Consider the following 13,576-nt stretch of genomic DNA (forward strand, 5'->3'; position numbering starts at 1 on the left):
TATTCTCAAGATTGTATTTCGACTTTTTTCTCGAAATGTAACGAGTTTAATCTCGCATTATAATGACTTTATTCTCGATATATAATGAGTTTATTCTCAAGATTGTATTTCGACTTTTTTCTCGAAATTTAACGAGTTTAATCTCGCATTAGCCTATAATGACTTTAATCTCGAGATGGCTTTATTTTTTTTATTATTGCTTGGCCCTAATCCTCTTCCGTACTCTTCCGCATCCCGATTAATGGCATATACAAATATTTGCTGAGAAAGCCCCTCATATAACAATAATTCAATACATAATGATGAAATAATTATACATAGTTATCTTTAAATATCAAAAAAAAATAAATATATATATATATATATATATTATTATTATTATATAAAAAACACATATTGAGATCACTTAGTTCGCATTTGTAGCCTTACTAACTGTGTTGTTTCTTCACTGTATAAACTGTGTGTTGCTCACACAGCTGACATTTCACTTACTGCCCTCTGGAGTAAACAGGTGGTACTGCGATTAAATGCGTTAATTATTATAACGCGTTATTTTTTTTATAATTAATAGTGCGTTATTAACGCGTTAACTCGACAGCCCTAATATACATATATATATATTATTATTATTATTATTATTATATTATATGTATATGTGTGTGTGTGTGTGTGTGTGTGTGTGTGTATATTACAAACAAATTGTCCTTTGCTCAACTACTTGTGTTATTTAAATTTGAATTACTTTCAAATTTCTATGGTTCCTCCTGAACCATAACAGCATGCTCAGACACCTTTTATTATGTTCTAATTGTGTGTGCGCATGTTTCGCAAATACCCTTTCTGTGTTTTTTTATAATGAGAATTCCCAATTCTTTTCAGTAAATAAACATGAAATGTCTTTATTTGTCATCCTCTCATATTTATTTATAGTATAAATATAGTTATGCATACTGTAGTCATCAGTCAAATGTTTTACAAGAAGAGAAATATGTATATTTTATTTGTATTTAAATGACAGTATATGTTTACATTTCTAATAAACCGTTTAACAGTTTGCTAAAGTTCATGTTTTTAATTATTTAGTAGACCACTTATGGCAGGTTACAAAATATGTTGAAAAAGCTCTGCTCATGATCCCAAGCCTAATTTTATTACTGACTGAATTTTGGCAAACACTAGTTATCTATAGGAAATGCTGTGCAATACTTTACATCACCCCTGGAATAGGCCAGAGTCAGGTTTACTCAAAGGCTTAATGGTGATCTTAATATTTCTCCAGGTCACCTCTACTTGGGATTCTACAGATTTCTAAGTAATTTATTTATATCATCCATCAAAAGATCAATAATATTTTGATTGTGATCTCAATCCGAATGTTCCTTCCAAGCTTCTTTTTGCCTGACTTGCCGATATTTTATGCCAACTAACAGGTACGTTTGCTGGTTTAGCGTTGTATTTCTCTGCAAACTTTGTGTTGTATCTGGCAAAGATGTACTTCCAGAAGTCAGTGGCTTCAATACTAGCATCAGATTGTATCTTCCAGTCTGGGTAGAATTTTCTGTATTCCTTAAATGGATAAAACTGATATCCCGTGTCTTTACAGCGAAATGTCTTTTCACTAGCAACAAGAGATGAGCATATGTCAGGAATTAGCATTTCACTTTCAATCCACCTATATCTACCAATGCCTTGTGGTCGATGGACAGAAGCATAATGCTCCATATGTTTTTTGCCTCCAGCTTCACAAGGTGCACTGCAGAATGGACACCTTTTCCCACAGCCAAACACTCTGCTGAAGAGTTCCACTTGAGGCATGTTAAATGGAAGACTGGCTATCTTAGCCCTCACATCCCCGTGTCTCCTAAATTCATCTTCTATGCTGAAAAACATTTTGTCTATTGATGGTTTAAGGCAATCTGCAAACTCAGCAGGGTTAGAGTTGTTCAGGACAAGAGTTGCATTGAGGGCATCAGTTGGGATGACCAACTCTTTGTTAAGATTTTTGAAAACATTGTTCACAAAATTGCAGATGTTTGCATCTTCTCCATTGCCTTTCCAATTGTTTGCCACTCTCTGTGCACCTTCAACAGCTTCCTTGAGTTTTTTGGTGATTATTTTCAAATGCTTCATCTCTAACTTTGATAAACCCCCTCCCTTTGAGAAATGACCAATGATCTTTTCTGAAATCCACAGTGTCACAAACTCCTCATAGTTGTCTATGTATTTAAAAATATACCTGAAATCATCTTCCCGAAGCAGCTCTTTTAAAAGTGAAAACTGGAAAAATGAGCGTGTGCTGAAAGAAATGCCTCTTTCGCCAGACAACATTTCATCCACAATGTCAGGCCCAAGACGTTTTTGGATGTATTCCTTCACGGCAGGCGTGAGGCATTGCTTTACACAGATATCTGCTTTGTTCTGACAATTGTCTCGTTGGTAATAGAGGTCTTTAAAGTCAGCAAGCCATTCCAGCTTGTACCTTTCAAGGGATTTCCAAGGGTCATTACTTTGTATGTAATTATCATGCATTTGCTGGAAAGCTCTTGCCGCTTCACTGCAAATATAGATCTTGATGGATGCTTCATTTTCAGGGCTTATCTGTAGATTGTCATAGGCTTTCAGATTCTTGTCAATGAAGAACAAAAGCTCATGTATGTCAGCGCTGTTGTAGTCTGAATTTGCTTTTGTTTTTAAGGCAATGAACTCCTTGCTTGTGTTTATTATTTTTTCACATATCACTTGTATTAAATTCATTCTTCTGTTCCTTTGCTCTGGCAGACAATATTGTACAATTTTTTGCAGTAGACCATTCTCGGTTTCAGCCTTTGCCAAAAAGGGTTCTGTGCCACATTGATCTAAAGGCATGCTACTTGACAGAATCTCACGTACCGCTTCTCCTTTCATTTCCAAGTTTTTGCGCAAAAGTTGGTAAGTTTCCTTTCCTACGTCTTGTCTTGACAGAGCTTTGAACGAATACTGCCTCACAGTGTCATCCCACAGCTTTTCAAATTCCTCATTTAGTTCACTTTCGGTAAGATTGTTCGTTTTATTCCTGCAGACACTGATCATTTTGAGCACTTTTTTTCTCATGGTGTCCCTCTGTTTTTGCTTGATGTGTAGCACTTCTGCAATTCCCTTCTGGATCAAAACAGCATTGTCCAGTTTGTTCCTTAAATCCTGCTCTGTCTCCCTTCTAAGGCCTCGTGCACAATTTAAAAAATCCTCCTTGTGATTTTCGACGAGGCACACATGTTCCTCCTCACTTTCAAAATATTGCTGGATCTTATCAAAAAGAACTTTCTCCTCTTTGTCTAACTCATTAGTAGCTTCATTTTTCAAATCAGCTAACATGTCATCGATGTTACGTGCATCCTCTGACTTGACCGACATTGCGCTCATGTTTGTGATTGTGGTTTCAGATCTTGTAGACCAGGCAATCATATGCTTCTTGAATGTCCATTCCCATGTGTTAAACTCTGCACAAAGTCTGGAGTATGCTTCGGCGACGAGGCTGTTGCGAAAACTGAAAATAAAGTTCTCAAATTTAACAGCCTTCCACAGACTGTGGATCCACTCTTCAAATTTCATGAATTCCTGTGCTGGGACTTTTGTTGCCTTGAAAACTGTAAGTATCCCATCCTTGAAGTTATTCACCTCATCGCTGTAACCCGTATTAACAGGAGCCATCGGAGGTGTTCCGAGCCACAATCCAGGTATGTACCAATTGTTTTTTTCAATATCATACTCTAGAATGTCTGTGAATTTCTTGTTGTTGCCCCTTTTCTCCATTTTAGCAGCTGCTTGTGTCATAATATCCATCTGATCCAAGAAAATCTTTCTCTCTCTCAAGGTCTTTTCTCGCACGGCAACATCTGCTGTGTTTTGGTGCACAAAATGGCAACAGGGCCTTTTCCCCACCTCCTTCATGCGGAGAAAGGCATGGACAACTATTTGCAAAGTGTCTTTCATTTCTGTTACATTCTCCATAGAAATGTTGACAATAGTGATGTCGCTAAGTCCAACAACCAGGGTTGCAAGTTCATTATCATGCTCATAACTATCAGCTAGTTTTGCCAACTCTGGAGACTTCAATCCCTCTGTGTCAATGACAATGAGATAGTCACAGCAAAGCTCTGTTTTATACTCCTCGGATACATTGATTAGAAGCATGAAGGCACCTCTTGTGCATCTTCCACTGCTAACGGCAAGCTGAATTCCAAACATTGTGTTAAGGAGAGTTGACTTGCCAGTGCTTTGAACCCCTAAAACTGTAACAACTCGTATCCTGTTGTGAGGTTTGGTCAAATTGTTAAGCTCCATCATCACATCTCTAATCCACATGAGTGGAATGTTTGATGCATCTCCATCAACAAGTTCCAAAGGAAACCCATTCAGCAGCAACTTAGCGCATATTTGTGGCAATCTCTTCAGCTCTCTTTTGTACAGTGAGCTTCGGGAGTGTACAAATTCTGACTCGTAAAGTTGACTTAACTCTCTAAGGAAATGTTGGACTCCCAGAGAACTGTTAGCAATCTGATTTTCCAGATCTGTGAGTCCTTCCTTATCTTCTGTTGGGTTCTTGCTTACTTTCCTATACTGCTCCTCAAGCTTGAACAAGTGCTTTCTTGTTAGACTATCCAAATTGATTTTCATCCATTTGAGGAAATACTGTTGCTCATTCTTGGAGCAGCACAAGCCAGAGATGAATAAAGCAATTGCTTCGCCCATGCTGTTCTTTCTTTGATCAGCTCTTAGATTCTGAATCTGAATTTGAAGTTCACTCTTGTAGTGCTCAATGTTTTGTTTCCCTACCTTTTTAAGTCGGCACATCTCTTTCTCCAGCTTGGACAGTTCCTTCCACAGTTTCCCTTGCAGAGGCAGTTCCCTCCTTTTGAATTCAGGTATATTTGCGATGTCTTTTGTGATCAAGTCTGCCTTTTCCTTTGCATTCTGACAAGTGGTACTGTTTTCATCAACAATAATCCCCAGATCTGGTGCAATATTTGACATCTTTTCGATGCTCACTTTTGTAGAATCTTTAAGTATTTCACCAACAGCCTTCTGTAGTTTAACAACAAATTCAGCATCATTCATGTTCCTGTCCTTGAGGATCACAGAGTGTGTTTTGAGCTTCATTTGTGCCAGACTTTGTTTCAAATGGTCTCTTGATGTTCCTTCATTTATAGTGCAAATCAGAACCAATTTCGATCTGATTTGAAGGGAACTCAGAAATGTCTTGTTCGAGTCCAAATCATCACAGAACAGAAATATTGTAGAGGATGTATGGCTCAAGAAGGCGAATTGGACTTCGAATGCAGAAATATCCCCACGGAGATTAGCTACAGCTACCGGCTCTTTGAAGATATCACTATATCTCTTTCCTCTAGGGAGATACCAGCTTATTTCAACAAGACCATTAGAGACCTTTCTTTGAATGTTCCCGTTTGCCAGTTTCTTGTGTATAAATGTGTCATGATACTGCTGATTGTTGCTGAGGAGTTTGTTTAGAAACTCGGACTTGGACAAGTTGCTTTTTCCTAGTCTGACAAAAGAGATCAGGGGCAAGTCAGTTAGTGCAATGCTGTTCTCCTCTAAACCGTTCTGGGATCTAAACTGCTTAGTAATGTCCCTCAAAGCCCAAAGCATTAATGAGCACTGCTTGGTGTCACAGTTTGGCAGCAGCAAAGGCACAGAGAACTGACACATTGACATTTTTACAGCCATTTCTTGTTGGAGGAAAGGATCGGAACAGTGGAATAGAGCTGTGATCAAATCAAGAATATTCATTCCTTCCTGATCGTTGTAATCATCTGAAGTTGTCTCAATGATATTGAGGCCTTTCTTTTCAGAGTTACACTTTGAAGAAAATTGGATACTTCTGGCTGACGAATTGACCATCATTAGCTTTCTGAGAAAAAGCCACGGTAATGATCTAAAACTGTGTGAAGTTTTGTGCTCATCTGACTGCTTCATTAATGTCAACACGTGCTGTAAAGTCAGTTTCTCTTTCAGGTGGTGTCGTAGTCCCAGTTCCATTAATACGGATTCCATATTTATATCTGCAATGCATAGTTCAATGCATGTAGATTATACAGAATGATATAAATGCAACTGCAACACTTTTTAATCTAAAATTGAATATCATAATTCACTCACCCTCATATTTTTCAAAACCAAAATTACCTTCTTTCATTTGCGGAGCACACAAAAGGAGATAATTTATTGATAAATTAATACAATCCTGTTGGCTGTATTTAATCCAATGGAAGCAGAAAGTATCACTTTAATACTAAATAAATCACCCAAAACTGTGGTAGAATTAGTCCAATCAACTCTTAGATCTACTTCCAAGTTTTCTGTATAGGCATAAGTTGAAAAGACCATAATTTAAGTTGTTTAATTTACTGATGTTGGATTTTTTTCAATGTCGTGCCATATTCGATTCAGTGTTGTTCACACAAGTGATTTTATTTGAGAGTGTAAACTACGTTAAATGTGGTCTGTTCATCAAAGTGATTGAAGCCGGTTTGACTACTATTATGACACATTTGAATGCTTTATTAAGCGTCAAGTTCCTAAATAATACCATTGTACTGAATTCAGCCAATTGGAGAGGATTCAATTATCATCAAATGATCTCTTCTTGTGTTGTTCCACATAATAAAGAAAGTCATAAATCATCCAGATTGAGAACGACATGAGGGTGAGAATTTTCTATTCCTTTAAACTAAGCTGTTTTAAATGATGATCAGAAACTGAATTGTTTCAAAATGCCGTTTGCATTGGCTTGATTGATTGTTTGATTATGATTAACATAGGAACTCACTTGTGCATTTTGTGATCTTTGCAGGAGTGCTCTCAATCCCACTTGATTCCAACAGAGTGCAGACAGAGAAGAAATACTCAGTTCCTGGTTTTAAACCAAATATATCTGTCTCTGTCTCTTTTGTCTTCAATGTTCCATGTTCAATGTTGTTTTCATCACTCCAGATCACCCTGAATTTGTGTTGAATGTTGACATCACTGAAAGGATACATCCATTTCAGACGAATGGAAGTTGCACCTGTTATGATTTGCAGGTTTGCTGGTGGGTCTGGCTCTGGAGAAGGTAATAAAACTTTTGTCACAACAACACAGAGTTTTGTGCAAAATAATTCTATATTTATATTTGCTGAAATATATATATATATATTAGTGTTGTCATGGTACCACAATTTCAGTAGTCGGTACCGATACCAGTGAAATTTCACGGATCTCGATGATACTGTGCTATTGAAAACACATTTTTTTAATAATTATATTTTAATAATTATTATTTTCCAGAACTATCCAGAATTGTTTTTTTTTTTAAGTTTAATCTTTTTCATCATCAAAATGGTGTCTAATCAATAAATTCTTAAAACTTTTAACAAGTGAAAATAGAACTTTTCAACATGTCGTTGCATTTTTTCCCCAAACTTTTATTCTTCAGCTTGTGGTATTTTGGTTAATTATTATTACAGTGAATGTTACATTTTACTATATAGTTGTAATTTATTTTTATACAATTTCTTCAATTTCAGGCATCTACATTTTATTTTGAATCGTGCTTTAATTATGATGCGTGTTTTTTGCCAGAAGCTTCACTTTTCCGGAAATTGTGTTTATATATATATATACACTCACCTAAAGGATTATTAGGAACACCTGTTCAATTTCTCATTAATGCAATTATCTAATCAACCAATCACATGGCAGTTGCTTCAATGCATTTAGGGGTGTGGTCCTGGTCAAGACAATCTCCTGAACTCCAAACTGAATGTCAGAATGGGAAAGAAAGGTGATTTAAGCAATTTTGAGCGTGGCATGGTTGTTGGTGCCAGACGGGCCAGTCTGAGTATTTCACAATCTGCTCAGTTACTGGGATTTTCATGCACAACCATTTCTAGGGTTTACAAAGAATGGTGTGAAAAGGGAAAAACATCCAGTATGTGGCAGTCCTGTGGGTGAAAATGCCTTGTTGATGCTAGAGGTCAGAGGAGAATGGGCCGACTGATTCAAGCTGATAGAAGAGCAACTTTGCCTGAAATAACCACTCGTTACAACCGAGGTATGCAGCAAAGCATTTGTGAAGCCACAACACGCACAACCTTGAGGCGGATGGGCTACAACAGCAGAAGACCCCACCGGTACCACTCATCTCCACTACAAATAAGAAAAAGAGGCTACAATTTGCAAGAGCTCACCAAAATTGACAGTAGAAGACTGGAAAAATGTTGCCTGGTCTGATGAGTTTCGATTTCTGTTGAGACATTCAGATGGTAGAGTCAGAATTTGGCGTAAACAGAATGAGAACATGGATCCATCATGCCTTGTTACCACTGTGCAGGCTGGTGGTGGTGGTGTAATGGTGTGGGGGATGTTTTCTTGGCACACTTTAGGCCCCTTAGTGCCAATTGGGCATCGTTTAAATGCCACGGCCTACCTGAGCATTGTTTCTGACCATGTCCATCCCTTTATGGCCACCATGTACCCATCCTCTGATGGCTCCTTCCAGCAGGATAATGCACCATGTCACAAAGCTCGAATCATTTCAAATTGGTTTCTTGAACATGACAATGAGTTCACTGTACTAAAATGGCCCCCAAAGTCACCAGATCTCATTCAGAAAGTATTCCAACCCCTTAATTTTTTTTGTGTTTCAGACTTATGCTAAAATGCTTTAAAGTATTTTTTTTTTCACATCAATCTACTCTCCATACACTATAATGACAAAGTAAAAAACACATTTCTGATAACTTGGCAAATTTATTATAAGACAAAAAAAGGAGTCTGCCTTTCCAAATCATGTCCAATCAATTGAATTTACAACAGGTGGACTCCAATCAAGTTGTAGAAACATCTCAAATGATGATCCAGAGAAATGGTATGCACCTGAGCAAAATTTCAAGTGTTATAGCAAAGGGTCTGAATACTTACGTCTATGTGATATCTATCTGTCTGTCTGTATAGTATATGTATGTATACACTGGCAGCCAAACGTTTGGAATAATGTACAGATTTTGCTGTTCCGGAAGGAAATTGGTACTTTAATTCAACAAAGTGGCATTCAACTGATCACGAAGTGTAGTCAGGACATTACTGAAGTAAAAAACAGCACCTTTCAATTGTTTAACTTGGGTCAAATGTTTTGGGTAGCCTTCCACAAGCTTCTCACAATAAGCTGCTGGAATTTTTGCCCATTCCTCCAGACAGAACTGGTGTAACAAGTCAGATTTATAGGCCTACTTACTCGCAAATGCTTTTTCAGTTCTGCCTTCAAATCGGATTGAGGTCAGGGCTTTGTGATGGCCACTCCAATACCTTGATTTTGCTGTCCTCAAGTCAAGCACCCCACAACATGATGCTGCCACCTCCATGCTTCATGGTTGGGATGGTGTTCTTCAGCTTCCAAGCCACACCCTTTTTCCTCCAAACATAGCAATGGTCATTATGGCCAAACAGTTACATTTTTGTTTCATCAGACCAGAGGGCACATCTCCAAAAAGTAACATCTTTGTCCCCATGTGCACTTGGAAACTGTAGTCTGGCTTTTTTATGGCGGTTTTGGAGCAGTTTTACTGTGGATATAGATACTTGTCTACCCGTTTCCTCCAGAATCTTCACAAGGTTCTTTGCTGTTGTTCTGGGATTCATTTACACTTTTCGCACCAAACTACGTTCATCTCTAGGAGACAGAATGCATCTTCCTGAGTGGTTTGATGGCTGCTTGGTCCTATGGAGTTTATACTTGTGTATTATTGTTTGTACTGATGAACGTGGTACCTTCAGGCATTTGGAAATTGCTCCCAAGGATGAACCAGACTTGTGGAGGTCCACAATTGTTTTTCTGGTGTCTTGGCTGATGTCCTTTGATTTTCCCAAGATGTCAAGCAAAGAGGCGCTGAGTTTGAAGGTAAGCCTTAAAATACATTAACAGGTACACCTCCAATTGACTAAATTAGCCTATCAGAAGCTAATTGCTTAAAGAATTAGCCTATCAGAAGATAATTGACTAATTGCCTAAAGGCTTGACATCATTTTCTGGAATTTACCAACCTGCTTAAAGGCACAGTTAACTTAGTGTATGTAAACTTCTGACCCACTGGAATTGTGATATAGTCAATTAAAAGTGAAACAATCTGTCAGTAAACAATTGTTGTAAAAATTACTTGTGTCATGCACAAATTTGATGTCATAAATGTCCACAAAACTGCCGCTCACTGGATGTTTTTGGAACAAGTCTGAGTAAATTCTAGAGGCTACTGTGTGTGAAAAGCAGTTACAGAAATTCTCAAACCAGCCCATCTGGCACCAACAATCATGCCACGGTCCAAATCATTGAGATCACATTTTTCCCCATTCTGATGGTTGATGTGAACATTAACTGAAGCTCCTGACCTGTATCTGCATGATTTTATGCACTGCTGCCACACTATTGGCTGATTAGATAATCGCATGGATGATTGTTGGTGCCAGATGGGCTGGTTTGAGTATTCCTGTAACTGCTGATCTCATGGGATTTTTACACACAGCAGTCTCTAGAATTTACCCAGAATGGTTCCAAAAACAAAAAACATCCAGTGAGCGGCAGTTCTGTGGATGGAAATGCCTTGTCGATGAGAGAGGTCAATACAGAATAGCCAGACTTGTTCAAACTGATAAAGTCTACGGTAACTCAGACAACCGCTCTTTACAATTGTGGTTAGAAGAATATCATCTCAGAATGTGGGCTGGTACTGTTTTGGTGGCACGAGGCGGAACTACACAATATTAGGCAGGTAGTTTTAATGTTGTGGCTGATCGGCATATTTATATAAGCTTTAAACTTACTTGTATGGTAAATTAAAACAGCTGGCTCGCTCTTTTTCTCATCATCCAGTACTGTGCTTATTGTAGCTATGTACTCAGTGGCAGGCAGAAGGTCTTCCAATGTGATTTCATTTGAATTTGATTTCATAGTCACTGATTCTGTTTCCTCTCCATTTTTATAATTGATCACTTGGAATTTGTAGAGACTTGGATCCAATTTCTGAGGTCGGCTCCATCTTAGTCTTGCAATTGTTGCATCCCCTGAGACATATTCAAAATTCTCAGGTGCTGTGATTACTTTGGGGAAAAACATTATACACCAGTTAGCACAAACATTTATATATTACCACCAAATTTAATTTGTACTCTATTGGCCAAGTAATGTTGCTCTTTTGAGGAATTCGTTTTTGGTGTAAAGCTCCTGACGATATGATGGTTTATTAAATAATAATAAGAATTAACAGATGTATGTATTATGGCTCTTTTTTGCCCAAAATACTCCAAGTACAAAATACTTGAAACATGGAAAGGGAAAAAAATTATCACTTAACGGGACACTTTTTTTGTATGAGAGTTAATATGGTAAAAAAGAAAGAAAAAAAAAAATATTATTATTATTAACAACGTTTATTTATTCCATTCATAAGAAAACACAACATAAAATATGGAATCAATTATATACATTAAACCCCTCCACCCAAATAACCCCAACCCATCATCCTCTTGACACAAAATTAACTACAGTGGGCACCAAAAGTTAGAACATAAAAATAAAAAAACCTTAAAAAATTATACTTTCAAAAAACATCAAAAATGCACTTACACATCAAACTAGCAATCCCTCTCCACTGCCCCTCACCGAGAACCCTTCAATAAAGCCAAATATCCACCTCACTTCCTATCAAACAGATCCCATTTCCCAGCCTTCTAATAATCAACTCTTCGAATGCTGCCACCTCGCCGATCTCTGCGCACTACTCCCGAAACAAGGGTGCCCCAGCCGTCTTCCACCCCCTGAGGATGATTTGTCTGCCAATCATAACTCCGGCTAGGACCCAACTTTTTAAATGACTATCTCCAATATTAATGACCACCCCATCGCAGAGTCTGGGGCAACATGAAAATTGAGTGTCCAAAATGTCACACTTAAAGCTCTGAACACTCAACCAAAATTCTTTGATCTTAACACATCCCCAAAAAACATAGGTTGTGGCCCGTCTTCTGATTTTCATCGCCAGCAGGTGGGTATGTGTTGTGTCCCCGTCTTCTGATTGCATCGCGAGCAGTTGGGTGTGTCTTTAATACCAAGCCTATACAATCTAGAGGGGGTCCAACTGACTCGATGTAAAATCTTAAATTGCATCAGACGCACCCTTGGATCTCTAGATGTAGACATGATGTATTTTGGAATAGTAGCCCACACTCCCTCCTCCAATACCAAGTTTAAATTTGTATCCCATAATCTCTTGATAGAAGTTAAAGCTCCGTCCTCCAGACTCTGAATTAGCAGGGAGTAATACACTGATGCCTCATCACCTTTTCCAAAAGCAAACAGAATTTAGTCTCCACGGCAGTGATCAATTGACGTATTACAGCAAGATCCTCCAAATCAGCAACGAACTTCATCAGCATCACCGAAACGTTCATCAGTTCTCGCCAAATTTCTTTCACTTTTCTTGCCAAATCGCTCGTCTCTAGAGCCCGAAGATTTTGAATATACAACATATTGTCTTAATAGAACAGTTATGGATCAGGGTGTATCAAATCTCACCGGTTTATGACACAAAAAGTTTTAAAACAAAGCAAACCTTGCATGGCGTCATGTGACTCTCTCTGATTTTAGCACATATCTTAAACACTATTTTTAATTAAATCTTTCTCAATATTTATAGATAAAGCTAAGTAAGTTTACCTGTACACACAGATGCTGAGAAACTGGTTTTGCAGTTGTCCTCAATCGCCACAACTGTGATGGTATAACTTGTGCCAGGTGAAAGATTTTTTATCTCAAAATGATTTGCATAAATTTTCTTAGAAACTTGTCTTTCCTCATTATTCCATGTGACTTGGTATTTTTGTTGTACATTCACATCATCTGGAATTCCCCATTCAAAGCGAACAGAGTCTGGACATATCTCAGTAAATCTAATCTGGCCTGAGGGAGAGAGAATATCTGCATGAATTAAACAATAATACATCTTTTAAATAGAAATTAAGTTCACATTATAATACGAATGCATGTACATCATTTCTACAAATGAACATTATTCCATACCTTCAGTTTCTTCTTCTGTTTGCACATGTTCTCTTGTGTTCCTGTTGTTACATAAAGCAAACTAATTCCAAATTGTCCATTCACATTGTAGTTGCAATATAAAAACTGATTCTTCTCATAACTCTACAAGAGATATTTGAAATCAGTGTACCTGTCAAGAGGCCTCGCCATCTCTTGTTTCAGAGCCTGGCAGTTTCTTTCAGGGTAACAATAATGCTGATTTTAAGACATACGGTATAGTCTAGTCATCATCTGAAATGCAAAAGTTGATGCCTTTTCAACATGGATTATTACTTGTATACCAAAGTAATCAATATTATATTTATGAATTCTAAATTAAGAAGAAATTTTAATACTCACTGCTTACTTCATCGTTTAGCTTTAGGGATGCATCTTCCTTGAGACTCCAAGGGCATAATGATTTGTGAATGAGTGTTTAGCTCTTGATAATGGTTTTTAAAAAGAAATCCC

The 13,576-nt window shown here is 37.7% G+C and overlaps 2 protein-coding genes across 3 annotated transcripts in view; one reads left to right on the forward strand and one right to left on the reverse strand.

The window, feature by feature from the left end:
• Positions 1-911: 911 nt before the first annotated feature.
• Positions 912-13,516, reverse strand: urgcp (upregulator of cell proliferation). Of its 2 annotated transcripts, XM_052135128.1 has the most exons (7): positions 13,466-13,516; positions 13,257-13,357; positions 13,106-13,146; positions 12,743-12,985; positions 10,852-11,127; positions 6,827-7,099; positions 912-6,059 (listed from the first exon to the last, which is right to left on the reverse strand). In XM_052135128.1, the coding sequence occupies exons 2-7, from the start codon at positions 13,274-13,276 to the stop codon at positions 1,342-1,344; spliced, it is 5,571 nt and encodes a 1,856-aa protein (XP_051991088.1). In that variant the 5' UTR covers positions 13,277-13,357; positions 13,466-13,516; the 3' UTR covers positions 912-1,341. The 2 variants fall into 2 exon arrangements, with proteins under 2 accessions (XP_051991088.1, XP_051991089.1); XM_052135129.1 differs by lacking the exons at positions 10,852-11,127; positions 13,106-13,146; positions 13,257-13,357; positions 13,466-13,516 and having other exon boundaries at positions 12,743-12,855.
• Positions 12,800-13,576, forward strand: part of tuft1b (tuftelin 1b) — a 35,055-nt gene continuing 34,278 nt past the window's right edge. Inside the window, exon 1 of the mRNA XM_052135131.1 lies at positions 12,800-12,820. The gene's annotated coding sequence lies outside the window, so the exon portion shown is untranslated. The remainder of the gene's footprint in view (positions 12,821-13,576) is intronic.

This window comes from Xyrauchen texanus, chromosome 10 (genome assembly GCF_025860055.1).
Source record: "Xyrauchen texanus isolate HMW12.3.18 chromosome 10, RBS_HiC_50CHRs, whole genome shotgun sequence".
NCBI lineage: Eukaryota > Metazoa > Chordata > Actinopteri > Cypriniformes > Catostomidae > Xyrauchen > Xyrauchen texanus.

What these genes read in the sequence shown, in the direction of transcription:
- urgcp (XM_052135128.1), bottom strand. Translation starts at nt 13,276, where the DNA reads ATGGCGAGGCCTCTTGACAG. An exon ending in ATGGCGAGGCCTCTTGACAG is followed by an intron (nt 13,147 to 13,256) that starts GTACACTGATTT and finishes ATGTAACAACAG; the next exon opens with GAACACAAGAGAACATGTGC. An exon ending in AACAGAAGAAGAAACTGAAG is followed by an intron (nt 12,986 to 13,105) that starts GTATGGAATAAT and finishes TCTCTCCCTCAG; the next exon opens with GCCAGATTAGATTTACTGAG.